This window comes from Coffea arabica, chromosome 5e (genome assembly GCF_036785885.1).
Source record: "Coffea arabica cultivar ET-39 chromosome 5e, Coffea Arabica ET-39 HiFi, whole genome shotgun sequence".
Lineage (NCBI taxonomy): Eukaryota > Viridiplantae > Streptophyta > Magnoliopsida > Gentianales > Rubiaceae > Coffea > Coffea arabica.
The window spans coordinates 32,898,864-32,920,900 of record NC_092318.1 but is presented as its reverse complement, the minus strand read 5'-3'; the positions used below and the strand labels follow the sequence as shown (position 1 = coordinate 32,920,900).

At 35.7% G+C, this 22,037-nt stretch overlaps 1 protein-coding gene and 1 long non-coding RNA gene across 2 annotated transcripts; one reads left to right on the top strand and one right to left on the bottom strand.

The window, feature by feature from the left end:
* Positions 1-9,247: 9,247 nt before the first annotated feature.
* On the top strand, positions 9,248-12,339 carry LOC140006498 (uncharacterized). The gene is made up of 2 exons (XR_011814150.1): positions 9,248-9,863; positions 11,914-12,339. It is a non-coding gene; the product is annotated as an uncharacterized lncRNA (long non-coding RNA).
* A 3,786-nt stretch (positions 12,340-16,125) lies between these two features.
* On the bottom strand, positions 16,126-19,918 carry LOC140006497 (uncharacterized). The gene is made up of 4 exons (XM_072048471.1): positions 19,413-19,918; positions 19,062-19,302; positions 16,976-17,035; positions 16,126-16,344 (listed from the first exon to the last, which is right to left on the bottom strand). Exons 2-4 carry the CDS (start codon positions 19,254-19,256, stop codon positions 16,297-16,299), a joined length of 303 nt encoding a protein of 100 aa, XP_071904572.1. The 5' UTR covers positions 19,257-19,302; positions 19,413-19,918; the 3' UTR covers positions 16,126-16,296.
* Positions 19,919-22,037: the final 2,119 nt, after the last annotated feature.

Sequence of the window (22,037 nt, the reverse complement as noted above, 5' to 3'; positions counted from 1 at the left end):
TAAAAGTTTTATGGAAGTTTAGTATTAGATGCTTTAATGATCTTGGTCTACTTAAATCTTGGTATATTTGGCTAGAAATTGGTGGATTCTTGTCTCTTGAGATCCTAGAGTTAATGATTGATGAAACCCTAGAGGATTTGAGTGTGATTTATGGTGATTGTTGGTGAAAATTGAAGAGTATGTGTGCTGAAATTTTTGGTTTAGATGGCCAATTAACATGGGCAAAATTTTTAGCTTTGCCTTCCTTGAATTGAGGCTTGTTTGTACACTTGAGCTGGAATTTTTTTTTATGGAAATTGATGCTACCTGATTCTATGTACTCCCTCCGTCTCATTCATTTGGTTATGTTTGGGGAATCCAACTTTTTAAGAATAGTAGTTTGATTGTGATGTTTGTGCTTCTCTTTCCAATTTTACCCCCTCAAATTCAAATTTTAAATTTGAATGTATGATTAAAAAGAAGGGTTATATTGAAAAAAGAGTGTAAAAGTTGCTTTGACTTTTCTAACATGACAATTGTTTTAGAACATCCCAAAATAGAAAGTATAACCAAATGAATGGGACGGAGGGAGTATGTTGGTTGAGGTATGTTGAAAAATTTGTAAGAAAATGAAATGGTAAGGTGGGTTATCCTGTTGGAAAAAAGTAGACTTGTGAAAGTTGGAAAAATGGCCTACGATTAGCTGAATTGGCGAGCTAAAACTCCAACTTTAATTTTGTTATTTTAAAAACTATTTTGGATGGATTTTAGCTCAAAAGTTTCTATTGGAACTTGATCTTGGTATGTATAATGATTTTGGATCCAAATTTTGAAGTTAAAAAGGGGGAAAAATAAGATTTCCTCCAAAAGTTTAGTGGTTGATAAATTTATGGATTGATTTGACTTTGGATCCTTGTTTTCATGAAATTTTGGTCGATTTAGTTCAAGAAACCCTATTAAACTATGATTCTTGTTTATAAGATGATTTTGAGACAAAACCTATGAATGAAAGTGATTGAAAAGTGAACTTTTGCTATGATTTGCCTGCTAGAAAACTTGTAAAAGTGGAAAGCCTTGTTTGAACTTTTGAAATGCTTTTTCCCTATTGGAAAGTTGTATTTTCACTTGAATTGTCGATTTTAAAGCCTAAATGGGTTGAAGTGTCTAGGACACTAAAGTCAACTAATTTGAAAACAAAGTTTTCGTATTTAAGTGACTTGATTTGGTGAACACTAAGGGTTCACTTATATATTGTAATTTTTGCCAGGGTTAAATCTGAGCGTGTAGGAGATCTTTTTGTAGACGTTTAAGTGCTATCTGGTAAGTGTTCTAAGTGCATGTTGCACTTCATACTTGCTTGACATGCATGTGCCCTGTGAAATTGCCTATTATTGAACTGTTTGATATTTGACTTGGGTCAGCATGTACTCTATCTTGCTCGTATTTGTCCTGTTAGTTGTTTGAGATGTTGTCCCATCGACTCTTTATTGTGAATTGTTATTCTATGACTATATGATTGGTTGGTTGGGCTGTTGTCCCACCAACATAATTGCATGTTAGGAATTCCAAAACCCTGTTAGTTAGTTAATCGGTCGAGCTGGTAAGGATCTGATCGATTAGATAATGAACCCTGGGTCTACTATTTTGTCGAGTGGAGTGTTATCTCCTCGACTAATTGGTATGCTCAAGTATTACCACCATTGTTATTGTGGCGTGCGGGCCCAGTATACGGGGTGAACGATGAACGGGAATTGAAATAAAGTGGTGTTCTACGGTTATTAGTTTGATAAACGTTGACGGCGTGTCAACCATCTGCGAGATGTCCGAGCTATGTGGACCTGGCATTTGGATGTCCTTGTATCCTTGAATTGAATTGTTACTTTTCAACTTGCACTCCCAGTATTTGTCTTACTCTTTCTTGAATTAGACTTGAATTAAATGTTCTTGTTGGTTTGACTGCATGATTTTCTTAGAACCTCATTGGGCGAAAGCTCACTATATGTTTGTTTTCCTTAACAGGGGGAAGAGTGTTAGCACCCTGAGAGAAGTGAGCACGCCAGCACTTGATACATTTTGTATTTCGTACTTTTGGGCTGTAAGCTGAACCTTGAATATTAAGACATTTTGGAGATGAACGCTTCGGCTTGTAATAGTTAGTATTTATTGGTGTTATTGAATGTTTTACTCGTACTTCTTGTCTTGAGGTATTAGTGAGTTCTAGTGAGAGTTGAGCAGGCGGCCTGTCGACCCCTCTACTTCGTTTTAGGGGAAAGTGGGGTCGTCACATTTTTGTGTTTTGCTTAACTATCCAAAAAATATTTGCAACAAACAAGGAGCATCGAGGGAAGAAAAAGATGAATCATAGTACAGGGAAAAAGCCATTTGCTCAAGTTCGAGTGATAAGGTATAATATATAATTCTATTTTTTTTAAAATTTTTATTTTTTATTCATAATAAGAGAAACTACAAGGAACTAAATTTTCCGAAATGCAAAATAGTCCTTTCCCTCCTAGCTTTAGTCCATCTTCTTTCTCCTGATAGAAGGCCCATCTTCTTTTTGATCTGATATCATCTTTGGATGTATTATTGTATATAGGAAAAAGAGGTTGGGCATTCTATCTCTAGAGCAGGTATGTTCACCATATGCTACACTAATTCTAATGAGGTGCCATCTAGTTATGAAACTTGGGAAAAAATGGTATGTGATTGCTATTTATTCCCTCCATTCATAAACAGATTTTTTCTGTTATAATAAGAAAGAGCATATAGTATTACTGATCATAGTTATTAAACCCGGCCCGGCCCGGCGATCGAACCGGCCATTGGGCCGGGCCGAGTCTTAAATTAGATCGTTTGAGCTACGGGACCGTTGACTAGTCAACGGCCCGGCGATCGGACCGGGCTAACCCGAGAACCCGGCCGATTTTGACCATGGACCGGTTTTGGTGGAAAATTTTTATTGCCTTTATCAAAGCTCGAACCTTGGACCTCCACCAATCACTAACGCATGCTTACCACTAGGCTGCTCCGAAATTTGTTAATAAAAGGTCTTTATTATAATATATATATATGTTTTTTCAATTCTATCTTTCTTTTCTCTAAAATAAATTTATTTGAAATCTTTTAATAAAAATTAGTACCCTCCAAACTCTATAATTTATAAAATGAATTTCAAAAATAACACATTACATAATTCATTTCAAAGACAAATATTAATTTAATAATTTTTTACACTTAAAATTCATAAATAAGCTACATTATTACACTAAATATAGATAAAATTTTACACTTGAAATTTGGTGTATTACTAAATAACTTTATATTTAATTGATTCTTATAGGAATTAATTATTTTATAGCAAATTAAATTAAATGAGCTTTTACTATGACATTATTTATTACAATTTATATCATATATCTTATATCAAAAATTATGAAATATAATATTTAAATATATTTAGTGACCCACCGGTTCAACCACTCACCCACCGGTTGAACCAGTAACCCGTTGACCCACCCCCTTCGCCGGGTTGGGTTTAATAACTATGTTACTGATTGTTAATTTTAGGAGAAGATGGAAAGTTCAAAAAATCAACTTCCAAAAGTAGAAGAAAATAGTGTGGGTAGGAATGACGTGTTTATAAAAGTAATGGGTGAAGAAAAGAGTGGAAGAGTTCGTACATATGGTCTAGGAGTTACACAATCTGATTTGTGGGGTGATATACCAAGTCATTCAACATATTTTCACTTGGTTAGGGAACAATGTGCTGCATTGTCAAGAATGGAGTGAAGAATTCAACACCTAGAATCAATACAACAAGCTTTATCCAATGTCGGAACATCTCATCCCCACCAACAAGTCAAGATTTATGACAGCTTCACTATGCTCCCAAGGGTAGCTCGTGGGGCAATTTTTCTAGACAAGTTGGGTTTGCCCTCAGTTCGGAAAATTAGACGTCTGTAAGGAAAAATATTGTGTATATCTCTTTCATTAATAAAATAAAAAAGTTCAAATAAAAAAAAAATACAACAAGGAAGATCACAAGAACAAAGTTCACATCTCAATAAAGATCTACTTCACAATCATCAAATGCTATTTTTTGGCCAATAAAGGTAATAAACAGTTCAATTATGACTTTATTTAGAAGCATTCACAAATGATTTTCACAAACATGTTTGTAATTGCTATATGTTAATTGTTGAGGTTGTTGTTCTAGATATCATTATTGATTGTAATGAACTGCACTTTGGTTGTAGTACTTGTTGTGGCAGTCATTTTTGCTAGGATATCAATATGTGAAATTGGATTGGTTTTTTGATACTATGCATTGAATTTCTATTCAAGAGTTGCTCTCTTATGTGTGGTTATAAACTTTATAAAATTAGTATTTTCAAGATTGGGGATAAAGTTACAATAAGGAGCATGGTTGTTTCAAACAAAATTTGTGCCGTTGGAGTGGTTAGAAATTTAGATCAAACTGCTAAAGTTGGCGACACACCTTTGGGATCACATTGGAGTGAAATCCAAGTGAATGTGCCTGTGGAGGGTGATGAAAAGTTGATGAGGCCATACCATAATTTCTGCAAGATTGGAGATGCAATTGGAATAGTCATTGCTTGGCCAATAAACTTGGTAATCTTTTTATCTTATCTTTATCATTTGTTTAACTTAATTTTTATTTGTTTTCTAACATTAAAACTATAAAAGAAGAGCTGTAGATGTGATTTGTAACTGCTATTGTTTGGTTTATGATACTTGTAGGTGAATCTTGAAGAAAGCTAAAGGATCCATTGGGTCAAATGGCTGTTTTTTGAAAATATTGTCAATGTGTTTTAGATGAGTTCTTGTCAAACTACTGCTTCCTTTATATGTATTGACAATTCTACTACAATACTCTTGACTGTTAAAAGATTTCTGAATTAGCGTGTAATTTGTTGGCATAGTTTTAATGTGAGTTGCTTGAATGACGTACTTTTGCGCCAGTGTGTTTGATTGTATTGCAGCAATTACAATGAAGACATAAATCACTTTGGTTTTCCTTTATATGATGGTACTAGCAACTTAATCATTCGAAAAATTGGAATTTACATTGTGGAGGCAGCATGAAATGTAATTTTTGCTTTTGGGTATAAAAACACGGACAGTATATAGGGCTAATGCAATAAGATGTATTGACACTTAAAAATGTCACCACTTTGACTTTTGTTGTTCATAATATTCACAAAAATTTCATGTTAAGAAGTGTCATAACAATCTAATTTAGTTACACAACAAAAGTTTCATAATATGTCATTCTACTTATACTACAAATGTTTCATAATAGTTTATTGTACTAACATAATACAAGCGTCAAGATAACTCCAAAGTATGATAGTGACGAGTATCACTTTAGATTCATGTAACCTCAACTATGCCCTAGCATTTCTTGTCATTTGAAACTGTCATAAAAACTATAAATAATGACATTTATAAATTCTAGCAGAACTATAAATCAGGACTCGTAGAACTGTCATAAAAGTTATAGTGATGTTAGAATGAATGACAATTTTGGTAGAGCGTCATTATAGTTGAAACATCATTATATGGAGCTATAATGATGCTTTCAAATGTCATAAAATGACATTTTTGTAGTAGTGTATATTTGAGTGTATATCACGTTAAATAATAAGTGAATAGTTTATTATTTATTTTTAAGAACAAGTTTTACCTAAAAAATTCAGAGCCATTTAATTAATTCATATGTTCAATTTTTGGTTATCAAACGCATCTGAATATGTTAAAATTTGAATCCATTAAATTTAAATGTTGAATTGGATTATTAAATGGGGCTTAGTGGCAAAAAATTCCCTAGAATTTTTGTGAGATACATTTTGATGGGGCAATTTCCTTGCAAGATCATTGTTCTGGGATAGGTGTGCAATTATCATGGTCAATTTATAGCTGGTTTTACACAGAAATTATTGGAGTTTTGACAACTGATGTTTTTGCACCAAGTTGTAATTGAAGGTGATGTGCTGAAGATAATCAACAGATTTGGAGTCTTAATTGATGATATTTTGACTCTTAAACAAGTTTTATAGATTGGAATATCCGCTCGATTCCTAGAAATCTTAATATCGCTGCTCATCTCCTTGCTAAAAGTACTCTGTCACTTGAATATAATTCAAGTACAAGGTTTAATGTACCCCTAAATTTTCTTCTGCCTACTCTCTAGACAGATTTATATTTACTTTAATAAATTCATTTAGCTTTCTATTAAAAAAGGAAAAAAAGGCCTTTTGTGTAATAATTGGAGTTATTGCATCCCAATTGATGGGTTGCGATTTCATCATTTATTTTATTATTAATTCCCCATATTACCTGACCTGATGTGAATTAATTATTAGATTCTACTCACTTTTCGTAATTTACATTTATTTCAAGGAGTAGAATGAAAATGCCACAACCAATGCCAATTTGATAGTCATCGGGAAAGAATTCAAAAAGAAGGCACTCAGGGACAATTTTGGAACAAAAGAGACGCGAGGCCTTTTTAGTCATTTTGGCCGAAGTCTTCCTGGAAGGAGAGAGCCACCGCAAAGGATAGCAATAAAAGGGGCGCCGCACAGTAGAGTTAGCAATTAGATAGGAATTAGAATTAGGAGCAGGGGACTTTTTTTTTTCTTTAGCTTAGCTTTTGTTGACTTTTCCATGGGATCTCTTTTTGCTTTTTTTGATTCTTACGCATGGCAGGAGCAAAGGGTAGAGCCTTTGATTTTTCCTTTCATCTTTAGTTGCTTTTCTTTTCTTTTCCGTAGGAGTAGGCAAGGGATGAGTTAAATCCCTTTGTCTAGTCAAGGAACAACGGAGGCTTTGATTCGCCTAAAAATTGTGAGATCGATTTAATTTTATCTTTTTCTTTTATTTATTGGTATTCGCATATTCTTGATTTCAGTACTTATGGTTATTTGATTAATTGATTGTCTTGAATCCGGATAATTAGTTAATTTGGTAATCTATTGTCAATTAGGGCATTAAATCCGTAATTATTTAATTGCCTTGATATAGTGACAACTGACATGATTAGATTTGTGGCAGGAGAATACGCGAGCTAATCTAAAATAACCCTGGTAGTGCGTTATTTAGTTAGAATAGGGCTCCTCTAATACGTAAGGTAATTGGGGAATTACTCCTTACGGGCGTAGTAAGGAGGGTTGACTGTCATCGCTTGTTTGGCAGTTATAACCTATTTATTAGTAAATAATTGGAATTGACTTTGCATCGATGATCAATTAGGTGAACCATTGCTGAAGTTATTCCTTAGCTAGATCATTAGTTATCATTCATTTGATTTTCGTAAATTGTTATTTAATTTTTAGTAGTTTCTTAGATTTTATTTGAATTTCTTTGTTTGTCGTCTTCTGCACAAAAATACCCCCTGGTTATTGTGAATTTCAAAAGAAGTAATTACACCCAATCCCTGTGGATTCGACCCTGTTTACCACTATTTACAGAAATTACTTTTAGTTGAGCAGGTTTTATTATTGCACAGGCCTGACAACCTGTCAATTTTTGGCGCCGTTGCCGGGGACTGGTGCCAGATTAATTTGTTACTTTTTGAGTTCATCTTGTTTTTATTTTTTATTTATTTTTCTCTTATTTTTTTTTATATAGTTTATGGCTGCTAACATTCCGTATTTTGATGATAGACTAGACTTTATTCTTGAATGGGGTTATGAGACTCGTGTTTTTCCTAATGATCAATTGGCTGTTGCAAATTGTGGAGCTTATTTTGCTTCAGGTTATTCAACCGACACATGCCCCACATTTCAAGATAATCTAAATGCTCCAATTGATAATTTTGGAGATTTTTCATCTCGATTTCAAACGTAGTATGACCCTTACTCAAACAGATATGATCAAGGATAGTGGGATAATTCCAATTATGTGACCGGTCCAATGAATTTTCAACAGTAAGAGTCTCAACAACCATCATCCATGTCAGGTATGTCTCTTGAAGAAATGATTGAATTATTAGCTGCTAATACATATCGATTTCAACAGAAGACGCAAGCAATGGCGAATCAAGTGCAACTATTGACATCTAGGATAACGCGATTAGCTTCTCAGATGTGTGAAGAATTGCCCTCACAGACCAACATCAACCTTGAGGAAGATAAGAGTGCAATTATCCGGCCAAATGACATGGAACTGCAAAAGTTTCAAGAAAACGGATCTAAAGATGCAGTTGAAAAGGAAGCTGAAGTGCAAAAAATGAGACCCCAGTATCAACTCGTTCAAGTGAACAATCTCCAAATGCGGTGACATCTCCTCCATTTCTTAATCAATATTCTTCTGACTCTTATTCTTCAATTCCTATTAATGAAATTGACTTTATTATACCAGAAAATTTTGAATTTTATTACAGGAATAAATTAAGAGTGACGATGACAAGATATTTTGGACCAATAAATGCACGTGAGGGGGGAGTGAATGGAGAATGCAAATTATTGTTGACTTGTTTGGTGCCATTTACTAGTTCATGGAAGCCCGTAGCTCGTGTGCCCAAGGATTACTCTACTTACGAGGGCTATCAAGACTATGTAGAGGATGAAGCATAAGACGAGCCACAAGATTTTATCCTTTATGAACAAAACATGATAATGTCTAGCCAAAGATAATAAAGAAAGGCGCTCATTGGGAGGCAACCCAATTTCTTTTAGTTATTTGTTCATTTTTGTTCGTTAGTTTAAATATATTTTTCCTTGGATTTGACTGATTTATGGTTTTAATTTTCATTTTTGATGATTCATAGGTATCTCTCTGACATGACGCGCCCGCGCCAATTGGGTGCGTGGCAGATTGCGATCTCCTGGTGCTTGGTGAAAAGGGTTTCGATCCCCTTGACGTGCCCGCGTCAAGTCACATGGAGAGCTCACGGTCAGAAGGGTTCTTGCCCTCATGACGTGCCCGCGTCAAGTCACCTGGAGAGCTCCCATTCCCTGCCTTCATGACGTGCCCGCGTTACGTTCACGGAAAAGGTAAGTATTCAAAAAAACTCAAGAATGATTATTTATTTTCTGTTAATCTCTATTTTTGAATTTCAAAAATAAATTTTGTCAATAACAATAAAAACAAGTTATATAAAAAAAATTCAAAATTTTTTTTTAAGTAATTGACAAAAAAAAAGAAGAGAGTCTTTCCGTAAAAAAAATATTTCTAAAAAGAAAAAAAAAGGAAAAAAAAAACAAATACTATTTTCTTTTTTCTTTCTTTTCTTTCTTTCTTCTTCTTTCCTTCTCTTTTCTTTTTTTCTTCTCTCTTGTTTCTTCTTCTCTATCGATCTGCCCATCTCCACCGCGCGCCGCAACTCTCCATCAGTGCCCACCTCACTCAGCCGCGGCGTCAACCGCCAGCAGCCTCGCCGTCACTATTCGTACTGCACAAACGGCCGCCGCTCTCTGTCTCTCTCTCGCTCTGAGCTCGCCGCCACGCATCCCCAAACGTACTGTCCCGTGCGCCACCCTCCGCAAGCAGGTCACGGCTACCCGCTGCTCGCGCCGCTCCCCCGCCGCGCGACTGAAGCAGCCACTGCAGCGAGCCCAAGCCGACGCCGCCTTCTTCTTCCTCCCTCTTCGCACGCCGCTCCACTGACCGTCGTCGCTACTCGCATCTCGCATCTCGCTGTCCACCAGAGCACCTAGGCGAGCCGCCCACGCCCTCTGTCCCTTGCCGCACGAACTACCCACCTCTGCTCACTCCACCAATCGCGGCCACTTAGCATGCGCATCACCGCAGCGCCGTGCCTCTTTTCCCATTTTCTCTCTCGCCTCCCTGCTACCTGCCCGCAACCGTCAACGTCAACCACCACCGGTCCCATCTCTTTCAACTGTACAACAATGGAGGTATTTGAGCCTCGTTTCCCAACTCCTCGATAGTATTTGGTGTTGTTTGGAGTTTTCATTAGTGTGGGTCTGCCATTGAAATTGTTTCATCAACTGTGTGAGTATTTTGACTACACTAGGTTACTTCTCCTCTATTGACTGACTGATTGGAAGCTGGAGGTTTGAGATTAAGTTGTTACTGTCAGATTTCTGCACTATTATTGCTTGAATTGTTGACTTCTTGGGGCTCTTGCTATGGGCCCACTGCTGAGGACATTTGTTGAACTTTTGGTTGCTCTTGTTGAGTTCTTGAGTGAGCTGGAATTTTACAATTGTCTATTGATAATTGGGAGGCATCTTTGCCAGTGTTTTGATTGTGGTGATTTTGATTGACCCCATTTTGACACTGTCTGTTGAATTGGAAGACTTGGACCACGTGATTTACTTGTTGGCATTAGTGGATTTTAATCGATTTTTGAGAACACTCTGGTTACTGATTTAAATTGCTGATTTGGAGGGGCCTTGTCTGTGATTTTGGTCAACTCAATTGCGATTTTGCCTGTGATTTGGTTTTTGCTGGGTTTCTTTTGCTAATAGCATCTGCTAGTTTCTATAATTGTTGGAGCCTCTATCTTTGGTTAATTGAGTTGACTGTTAGCGGACATGGTGGGACCGAAATCAGCTTCTAGGTCTAGAGCCGCTCAATCTCACTTTGACCCGACGTAGCTGCCATGGCACAGCATTTGGCGATGTTTCTGCAGCAAGTGGGTTTTTCGCCCCAATTTCTACCTCGCCCACCACTTTGATCCGATTCCAGGGGAGTTCTATTGCCCTTTTTCCCTAATTTTGCTGTTTCTTTGCCACATTGAGGGCAATGTGTCATTTAGGTGTGGGAGGTATCAGATGGGGTGCTAGTGTTCTTAGTTTTATTTTTCAGATGTCTTCCTTTTCCTTTTGTTTTTACTTTTTACTTTTTAGCTTGTAGTTACCTCTTCTATTTTTAGTTTTTGTCTAGCTTTTGCTACTTGGTGTCATTTGATGGTGGATTGTTGACTCCAATGCTACTATTGCCAAGTTTGAGTAGTAAAAGTGTATCAAGTTAATGTGGTTGAGTCCAAAAATATCTTTTTGGTGAATATCGATGATTATGTAGCTCTTCTAATTTTTGGTTAACTCTTCTAGGCATTGGGAATGATTGTTGGCATTTTCATGTGAATTGGTCCGGTTATTAACCTTAGTTCTCCATGTTTGAAAATAAGGCTAGCTGATGCAAATTTTCTTTTGATTTTTGTGTTATATTGATTTTTTTTGTGTTATTTAAGTGTAAATAAGAGTTGACTGTACTCCGCTAGTATTTACTATCGAGTAACCGGGGATATTCTCTAAAAGTGTCGAGTCTCGCGTCAAAAAGTAGTAATTGCTATGAGGACGTGGTCACGTGGCGATTGGAGCTGAGTAATCGGGCTCTTTCATCTGAAAAATGTTAGAACTCGCATCAAAAGGCTCCGATGGCTTGAGACTAAGTCTTTTATTCCTATTTTAAAAAAAAAGTTAAAAAAAAAAGAGAAAAGTGTGAAGAAAAAGAAAAAATATGAGTGTGAAGTTGTGTTAGTGTGTGATATAAGTCAGCTTACCGAATTATGGATTTAATGTTGAGATTTTGGTTAATAGTTGGACCATTTGCTGATAAATGTTGTGCGCCATTCCTTTTTTCTAGGATTAATTAACCTGCAATTAGGGGAGTTGTGTGGTTTGGAAGCTAACCGGAGCGATGTCTTTTTCTTGGATTTTGATCACTGATGCGTGATATATTTTTCTTGATCTCTTGGCAATTTGGTAGATGGAGCGATGACCATTATCAAATATTGGTTGCTGTTATTATGCTTGAGGACAAGCATAGTTTAGGTGTGGGGGGAATTGATAGGTTGCGATTTCATCATTTATTTTATTATTAATTCCCCATATTACCTGACCTGATGTGAATTAATTATTAGATTCTACTCACTTTTCGTAATTTACATTTATTTCATGGAGTAGAATGAAAATGCCACAACTAATGCCAATTTGACAGTCATCGGGAAAGAATTAAAAAAGAAGGCACTCAGGGACAATTTTGGAACAAAAGAGACGCGAGGCCTTTTTAGTCATTTTGGCCGAAGTCTTCCTGGAAGGGGAGAGCCGCCGCAAAGGATAGCAATAAAAGGGGCGCCGCACAGTAGAGTTAGCAATTAGATAGGAATTAGAATTAGGAGCAGGGGACTTCTTTTTCTTCTTTAGCTTAGCTTTTGTTGACTTTTCCATGGGATCTCTTTTTGCTTTTTTTGATTCTTACGCATGGCAGGAGCAAAGGGTAGAGCCTTTGATTTTTCCTTTCATCTTTAGTTGCTTTTTTTTTTTCTTTTCCGTAGGAGTAGACAAGGGATGAATTAATCCATGAATGTAGAGAAAATAAGTCACCAAGAATGGAAGTAATAGAACAACTAGTTCTATTAGACAACTCATAGCAATTCTATTTCGAATAATTAGTTCTTTTATTAGTTAATTCTTCTTACTTATAACCATCATTAGTTGAAAAGCTTGTAATTCCCATTTCAATAACTTCCAAGACTTTACGAGCATAAATTGTGACATTAGTTATGCAAGTGAATTATATAGCTTAGAATTCATCACATCTAAATTCTTTCTACCATTGATTAGCTAGTAATTAATCCATGATCATTACATCTGGATTGTCTCTTAACATTAGTCAAATCCTACTAATTTTGTTTCTCTACTAATAGACTTGAACTTCACTCAAGCTAATTAAGTTTCCTTTGAGAGTTCTTCTCAACATTTAGCACACGTCTTAATTTATTGAACTTTCTTAATAACGTAACTTCCAAGTTTAATGATTATTAGGTACAAAAGAGATTATTACCTTTCCATGTGCTACTTTCTACGGTTACAAATGGAAATGGACCACCTATCAATTTCCCAAATAATTTATTTACTTTCATTTCCCTATTAACCAATATAAGTGTAGTTAATTAGTACCTATTAGATTGGTTATTCATTTCATGCTAAAAGATTCTGGTGTTTCATTCTTATCACTTAATTTACGAACCCTCTTAATGACTTAGTGTATCAGTCACAAAACAGGACTATTCAGAAAAGCTGGAGCAACAGGCATTAGGCATAATTTGAGCCTTGAATCCTCCATAAGGACTTGAAAATGAAAATAACAACATTTTTCTATTGAATAAAGATAAATGGAAATTTTAAATTGACCGACATAATAAAAAACGATAAGTTTGCTAATGAGACGAGGGTAATAGCTAGAATCTCTAACTTTATGGTGCCATGGCTTTGACTTCACCCCTTAAGTTGATGTAAAGTGAAATAGCTTTCTAGTTCTATAATTTAATTAGTAACAGAACTCATTAAGAAACTTAATGAGACAAATGCCTCATAGTTATCTTGTCTTTAGTTTTGGTACTAAATTTATACTCATCATATTGGTTTTTTTTTTGGATTGAGTATTAGTATCTGACAGAGGAGGACTTGGTCTAGTGGTTAAAGTTGAGGCATTTAAGAATTCAAATTCCTTGTTTGCCTTTCTACTTCTTGAATCTCATATCTCCTTTGCTACTTAAAAATTTTAAGTTAAAATTGTGGAGTGTCACAGTTGCTGTAGATGTGCTTTGTAAAGCACATTTTAGAAAAATAGATCATCCAAATGAAGCCAAAGCATAGCACGGCCAAAATACTTTTCATATGCAAATACTTATGACTATGATGATCAATTTATTCTTCTTTCTGTTTTTGTGTGATAGGAAATGTTAAGCATTTGTTAAAATGTAAAAAATGAATTCTTGGTCATGGAATTTTTCTTTACATTCAAATTATACCTCTTCAATTTTAAGGGCAAATATTGATTAAACTGTGAACTTTTCCCCTAGAAGGTTTGAATTTGAACTTAATGTCAAAATACTGAACTCAGTGTTGTACCTAATTTTTAAGTTGTACTTTTATGTAGGAAGTTAGATTCAATTTTCTATTTACATATGAAATTTTCTTAATAATATTTTGAAAATAAATATTTTTGTTTATATGAGATTCAGGATGTATATGGCTGCAGTCTACCTGTTTTTACTAAAATTATTTTACGATAAATTACACTTTACCTCTTGTGGTTTAGCTCTTTTTCACATAACTCTCCTATGGTTTCAAAAATTTTATTTAATCTCCTCGTGGTTTGGATTAAAGTGTCAAAGTAATGGAAATGATTCTGTCCTATGGAACCCAGGAAAATATCGAGATTATTCTTGTCTAGAAATTAAAATGACTGAAATGACCAAAATATATAAATATAATATGTATGACACTTTAACCCTTTATTGTTTTAGTGCCTTTATTACTACTTCCTTATGGTTTTCAAAATATATATATAACTCCCCTATGGTTAATAATTAATTTTCAACTTTATATAAGGGTACCTTCGGCATTTTAGTCAACTCCGTTATGGAAAGCAAATTTCGTCACTTTAACACTTTAATTTGAATCACAAGGGGATTATAGATAACATTTCTGACCATAAGAGAGTTATGTAGAAAAGTATTAAACTATAGAACAGTACAGTGTAATTTAACAATTATCTTATTTTTATTGGTACCAGATGCTGATTGTATATGGGCATAGTTAGAATTGAAACTTTTCACAGTAGTAAAATTAATAAGATTCATCTTATGCTGGCAATGGTAAATTAATAAGATTCATTTTTGTTTTTAACATGTTCTTAATAAATGACACACTCTTGAACTTTATACCTTTTCCTTTTCATGTAAATTTTTTTACTGTTTCCTTCAAAATATAAACTCATGGTATGCACGGGTCAAAAAATTATTATACTATACTATATTTCTTTTCTTTTTTTTTTTTGCCAAAAAACCCCCAAACTCGAGGAGGGGTGGCACTCCCTTATTTATTCCATAAAGTAAAAAGTACAAAGAGTTCAAGATACCTAAATCAACTGCCGAAACTAGCTAACGAGAAACACATCTAATCGATGGAAATTCCCTGATATCTAAGGCTAAGCATGCACACACATCCCTAGGCAATTGTTGATATGAATTAAAAACCCTACTGCCTAGCTCCTGTACCGCTACCAACCTATCAACAACCATATTTGCCTCTCGAAATACAGGTTCAAAAGAAACTGCTATTGCCCCTAAAAGTCTTCTGATCCATCACACCATAATGCAATACTTCCATCCCCTAATGACGCCAAACTTAACCAAAAAACCAAAAACGCAGAACCCACTTCCACTATAATCTCTTGTACTGGTCTCTCTGCATACATTTGGAGCCCTTCCAACAAAGCTAATCCCTCTGTTTGCAAAACATCCGCCTCCCCAAACTCCTTATAAAACACGAATACCATCCTTGAGAAGAAGCAACCTTTGGTATCCTTAGAGGAAATTTTAAATATGAAAAGTTAATTTTTAATATATATCCAAAAATAATATGCAAGATAAAGATTTTGATAAAACAATTTCTTTAATACAAGATTTCAAAAGAAAGGATTTCTTTTTCAATGGAAATAGTCCCATCTGAACCACGCAACACTCCACCTCCTCTTGCCATTCCATTTATCACACTAGCATCAATGTTTAATTTATATCTTAGACTAGGAGGATGCCTCTAAGCAACATAAATCACCCTAACCCTACGCGACACCATAGATATAAAATGCTCCCAATAGCAATCCATGTTACCAAAGAACTGTTCCTTAGTAAACCTCCTTGCTTTTCCTAACTTGTATAAAAACCCCTCCACTTCCAAAATCACCCTCTAAGCCGAAAATTGATGGCCTTCATACTTTGTCTTATTCCTCCCTATCCAAAGAAACTAGCATACAACTAGAGGAATTATGCATCGAATATGATTCATCGGAATGCAACACAGAGATGAATACCATGCCAGCCACATCAATGACACTTCCTCAAATGGAAGTGAAAGAATGCCAAACATATTTACGAAATAGCCCTAGACCTCCATTGCAATCGGCCCATTAACAAAAAGATGCACCGGCATTTCCTCCTCCTCCAGATAACAAGAACATCTAGACACTATTGGGATGCCTCTTCTGCGAATTGCCAAATCCAATGGGAGGAAATTGTTTAACAGGTGCCATACAAACCCTACAACTTTAAAGGAATGGTATTGTGACGACCCCACCTCTTCCTAGGGTATACCCTAGAAGTTAGCGGATCGCCTGTCTGGCTCTCGCCAAGGCTCACTAATCTCACATTAACTTCAGAGATAACAGTTTGATAACTCTCATTAATCTTACATTAACTTCAAAGATAATATTGTAGTATACTAAAACCACACGTTCAAATCTTTTACAATACCAAGTTTAATACAAAACTTCAGCCGCGATATGATACTAGATAATTTACAATCACAAAAGACTTCATATTAACTCCCTAAGCTCTCTCGTTCGTTTCTCGACCACCAATCCCTGTAAGGAAAACAAACTACAAGGTTGAACTAAAGCTCAGTGAGGTTTGCCGAACAAGTAACATTTAATAAATACTTAAATCAGTACAATTAAGTAAGTAGTGAACATTTCACTGTATAATCACTTTCAAAAGGATACGCACTCCTCCTGGGAGTCATTTCACTATCATTGAGCATTCAATTCAATGTCAAAAGACACTCATTTCAATATCATTGCATACACTCCGCCAATTCACCCCCTTATGTCCTTCAAAGCAATAAACAATCCCATACGTTCAGTGATCAATTCAATAATCTCCGAACTTCCAGATAATACTCGAGTATACCAAACAGTAACCCAAAGCTTCCATCCTATCCGACCAAGCCCTTTGCTGGCTCGAATAGTCCGTTGAACAGACAGTTTTGGGGCCCAGTTCAGCTGATGCGGTAAAGTACGCATACGGCTTACATTCATGCACACTTACAGTAACATTTGGTCAATTATCAACCTTCAAGTTCAACTAAGCCGAGTGCGATAAAGTACACTCTCGACTTAGAAGGCGAGAGACAATTGAGATACACTTTACAATGAATCACATAATTTCACTTAAGTAAATATAAACAGTTAAACACATAAATTCGGAAACACTCACCAAGTTCCCAAATAAATCACTCTTGAACCTCGAGTTTGTTTCTTGGCTCACTGTTACTCCCTGACACAAGTTTATAATTCTAAAGTAAGTAGACAATTTGTAAAGGTTCGCTTATCATTTATTATCCTATTATTTGACTATTAAAATCAAGTTTGACTTTAAGATACAATTCGTATATTATCACTTATCATTTGTTACTTTATGATTTAAGCTACTAAGTCAAGTTGAGCTTATAAAACAAGATATAATAAATCCAACACCTATCTCACATTTCACCTCAAAACTTATCAACTTTATTAATTTAAACCAAAGAAATATACATATTTTCCAAGTTTAAAGTCTTGTAAGATGTTTAGACTAAGTTACTAAAAATTCTGATACAAGTCTGGAAAACCAAACCCCTTTTCTCTCGGCCAAAGCTGGAGCAATCCCAGCAAGTAAACCAGCTGTAAAGTAACAAAACCAGCTCTAAATCTTACGTGCATCACTCTAGAAACATTGGACAAGGCATAAAGCATGGATTTCAGTTATAATCTAGCAAAATTCTTGGAGTAAAGAACCAAAACTGCAGCTTTTCCTCTCGTTTGCTGGAGTGTAGAAATTCCAGCTTTGATGTTGCGCGCAAGTCGAACTTTTCTTGCTGATCACTTCTCAGCTACCACATGTATGACTATATTAGAATGACAACTCATATGTGAAGTAATTTCCTACCCAAACTAGCGAAATTTTCAAGAGACAAAGCTAGAAATTGTACACTCCACTCTGTCGGCTTCAAGCAGAATGAACACAGGTTCATCAGCACGGTTTTCCTCACTTTTTTACACTTACTCTCCTTGAATTCATGTCAAATATTGCTTACATGCCAAAATATGTAAACTAGGGATCATATGTGATGCATGAAAGCACAATCTAACAGATTTTGAAGAAGAATGACCCAAAAGTTGCAGCTTTTCATCATCGAGTAACATGCAGTAACCTTGAACAGAATTTTCCAGCTTTAAACGAATTTTCCAGCAACACCACTTCAAAATTTTCCCCAAAGTTCCATCTTCTACTTGTTTAAACACTCAACATAACGAACTTGAACTATAGTGGTTAACACACCATTTCAGCAAGTAATCCCACCATGAACCTCAAAATAATTCTGTCATCTGCTAACTATAACTTTCAGCCATATGACAGATTAAAATACGGTTCTTTCTCCACATTTTCTTCAGTTTTAACTCCAACACAACAAGCAAGGAATGATTATCATATCACAGAGTATTTTAAGCTGCAAGATAATATTTTCAGCCAGAGATTCGAAGTTAATATTAAACAAAGCTTTGTTTCCCTCTCTCGGCCATATTAGAAAGGCTTTAGCAGCCAACAGCTTTTAGAACAAGAAAATTCTCCAATAATCTCTTCATTTTATACCCAATCTCACATACATGTTCAGACCAAGCTATTATACAATATATTACAGCTTAATGTAGAAATTCAAGGCCAAAAATTCATGAGGACAGCTAGAAACTTCTTCATTTCTCTCTCTCGGATGAAGCTGGAAAAATTCCAGCAAGTTTTCTTCCTACGGTCTCCACCCAAATTTCAAACTTTTCACCAGTTCCTTCAGCTAATCCTCTTATATTACTTAAGATATACAAGTTGCAGGCATTTCTTACATTATTTGTCCCTTTTACATCGTTAATAGGCTGTAACTCAAGCAATAACTCTCAGTTCCCTCAATTTTCTGTCCGACAGCTTTTTTTTTTTTTTTTTGTCAAAAATCATTCATTTATATCATCAGATGTTTGACACCTACAAGTACATGTACATTTTAGCTGGCAACTGCCAGATGATCACTTTGTGCAGCCATAGAGGTCCACACAGGGAAGATACTCTTCCACCTAGTTTCGTTTAAAAGGTTAGTGGCGAATTTCGCCAAACCATGACTACAAGTGTTGCATTCTCGCTTAACAAAAGAGAAAGTACAACGCCAAAAAGACCTACTCAATGTCCTGATATCTCTCAGGATAATGTTTATGTCAGATAGGTCCTCATTCCTAAGATTCAATTTGTCAACAAGAACTTTGCAATCAGAAAGTACCAAGATGGACGTCCAATTTTCCTTCAATGCTTTGAGCAAGGCAGTTCTGATAGCATGAGCTTCCATGATTGCAGCCTCTCCTTTAGCTGCGGTTGGGATTGACCATGTAGAGATTAGATTTCCCTCATTAGCCTTAGCTGCTATACCAATGCCAAACTTATCTCTTCGCTGGTCCACTGCTGCATCAACGTACATGATAGTCGAGTGCTGTTGTTGGAGTACAGCAACACTTGAATATCCTCTAAACAGAATTTTACCTTAGTGAGGGACTCATTTTCTTTGCTAAACTTCAACATACAGCTTAAACTTTATGTGTATTAGCTGTACAAGAGAAGATTGCAGAATTTTTACCTTTCCACATAGGATCAGTGAATTGCAGCTAGTCTTTCGGTCCTCTGCTCTGGCTCCTTCTAACAGCTCCCGTTATTCCCTCGCGTTACTCTTCCTTGTTTTTTGGTTAGTTGGTGATGAAGCTAGCCAACCTTTCTCTCCCACTCTCTCTCAGTTTTTACTCTCGGCCACCGCCCAAATATATTGGCAGATAGCTTCTCCTTGTTTCCTCTCGGTCACCGCTTGGACTTAGCAAGCAAATTTCTATTTGTTTCCTCAGCCACAGCTTAGTTTATTAGCTGATAGTTCCTCCTCAGTTTTCTTTCATTCACCGCCCAATTGTTTTGAAGTGATTTAGCAAATGTTAGTGGATGTTAGTCACCGACCAAAGTGTTGGCAATTTCGGCAGCTGATTTCTCTTTGGTTCATCTTTGATCACCTCTCAATTGTTTTGGCAATTATTTGATCACCGCCCAGGCTTTGTTTAGCCTTACTTCCACTCAATTCCAGATTCTCCGATTGTTTGTTTTTCCCCTCGGTTCCTATTGTCAAAATTGCTAATAACTTATCTTGCTTGGCCTGCATGGTTATTCATTTAGTTTCCGAGGGTAATTCGTTTTTTAACCTTGTTTGTATTTCCCTGGAAAGATTTGCTCACATTAATCTAGTAAATTTTCATACATTCATTTTTAAAGAAATTAACTGGACATGTACTTATTTTATTATATAATAAATTCAATTATCACAATTTACAACATGTCTATCATATGTTTATTTGATTCCAAAATTTTCTACAACATTCTATTATTTTGTTTATTATATATTTTTTTCTAAATTTTTAATTTTATAGGAATTCAATTATGCATTTAATTTAACCATTTATTTGTTATATATAATTTCCTAATAATAGATTAAATGTAATAAAATAAATTCGAAGTGTACACATAAATTTCCGAGTTCTCACAGGTATTATTCCACAATAGTTTGTTTACCAAAGAGCAATTCCTCTTTTCTCTGATCAATTCCCATGTAGAACCCAATGAAAACTTCCCCGTTGATGACGGACTCCAAACGATTTCATCTTTCCTTTGAGGATCAAAGGGTATCAACAAGATTTGCTCTACCACCTCAGTCAGTAACCATTGCCTTAATCTGTCAACATTCCAACCATCTCGACCATAGAACTTGGCCACTAGAAAATGAGGTTTTTTCATGTCTAGTGGAACCAGCTGATTTAATGGAGTATTGCCACACCAAGTATCCAACCAGAAATCCACCAAACTAGCCCCTAAACTCCATCGAATCTGAGTCTTTGCCACTTCTCTAACATCCAACAACCTCTTCCATGTACCCATCGGCCTGTGAGTTACCACCACCAATGGATGCCACTCCCTGACGTATTTGGAGAACATGAATTTCACCCGAATAGACTCCCGCTGCCACACCCGCCACCAGAACTTGCAAGCAAAAGCTTTAACCATGTCCCCTAATGATCTGACTCCCAAACCACCCTCCGCAATGGGAAAACAACCTTTTCCCATGTTGGCCAATGTATCCATCTATCATCCTGTGCTTTGTCCCAAAGGAAAGCATTGAAAATCCTACCCCAAGCCACCAAGACAACCTTAGGCGATTTAAGTGCTTGCAACAAATAAAATGACATTGAATTCAACACATGTCTCAAAAGAACAAGCTTGCCTCCCATTGACAATGGTTCTTACTCCAATGTAAGACCCGTGTCTGTACCTTTGCAATTACACCATCAAAAGGGATTGAGGGAGTTCAACCTTTAGTAATCGGTACACCAAGGTATACCAGTGGAAAAAATTGTCACTGAAAGCCAAGTATATGCGAAACCAGGTCAGCCAGCTCCTCAGTTGCTAGTGAAGAACACACATAACCGCTCTTCATCGTATTAATTTTCTGGCCAGAATACTGCTGGAATTACTCAAAAAACCCTTTAATGGCCTCTAAATTTCCCTTTGACAGCCGAGTGAAGATAACAACATCATTCGTAAAAGCTAGATATGGAATTTTATCCCCTCCAGTATGAAAAAATCTATGGCTCTCTTACTGGAACAAAGAATGCACACCCCTATCGAAGAACTCAGCTATCAACATGAACAATATTGGTGAAATAGGATCCCCTTGATGCACACTACGACTAGACCGAAAAAATCCTGCTAGCTCTGTGAGAACCCTGAAAATATATATAAGCCAGTGCATATTTCATTTGCATTTCTTTTATTCCTTAATAATTTCTAGCATTACTTTTACTTGTTTGCAATTAAGTACGCAAAAATAGGTTTATGTGAAAAAAAATATAATTTTTCTAATTTATGAAATTTCATGGTTTTGCTAAACTAAATTAATATCTTTAGAGTTAGATTAAATTTTTTGCCTTAGCATAAAATGTTAGAATACTTAAATTCTCTTATGCGAAATTAATAACACTTGAGTCGATAAACTTACTATCTTAAAACAAATTATTTAAATTCCAATGATTAATTCCAATTAGTTACTAATGTCAAATGTTAATAGGAATTTCCGCGTTAAGATGAAAACCAATGAATTTTAGATAAATATTATACAAGTATGCTAAACATACTTAAGGCGTGAAATTTTCGATAATTATAGTCTTATCCT

Bases quoted from the DNA above. Each gene is read 5' to 3' on its own strand.
- LOC140006497 (XM_072048471.1), bottom strand. From the start codon at position 19,256: ATGTACGTTGATGCAGCAGTGGACCAGCGAAGAGATAAGTTTGGCATT. The intron at 17,036-19,061 runs GTACTTTCTGAT...AACTTGTGTCAG, and splicing joins AAAATTGGACGTCCATCTTG to GGAGTAACAGTGAGCCAAGA. The intron at 16,345-16,975 runs GTGAGTGTTTCC...TTTTCCTTACAG, and splicing joins GTGATTTATTTGGGAACTTG to GGATTGGTGGTCGAGAAACG.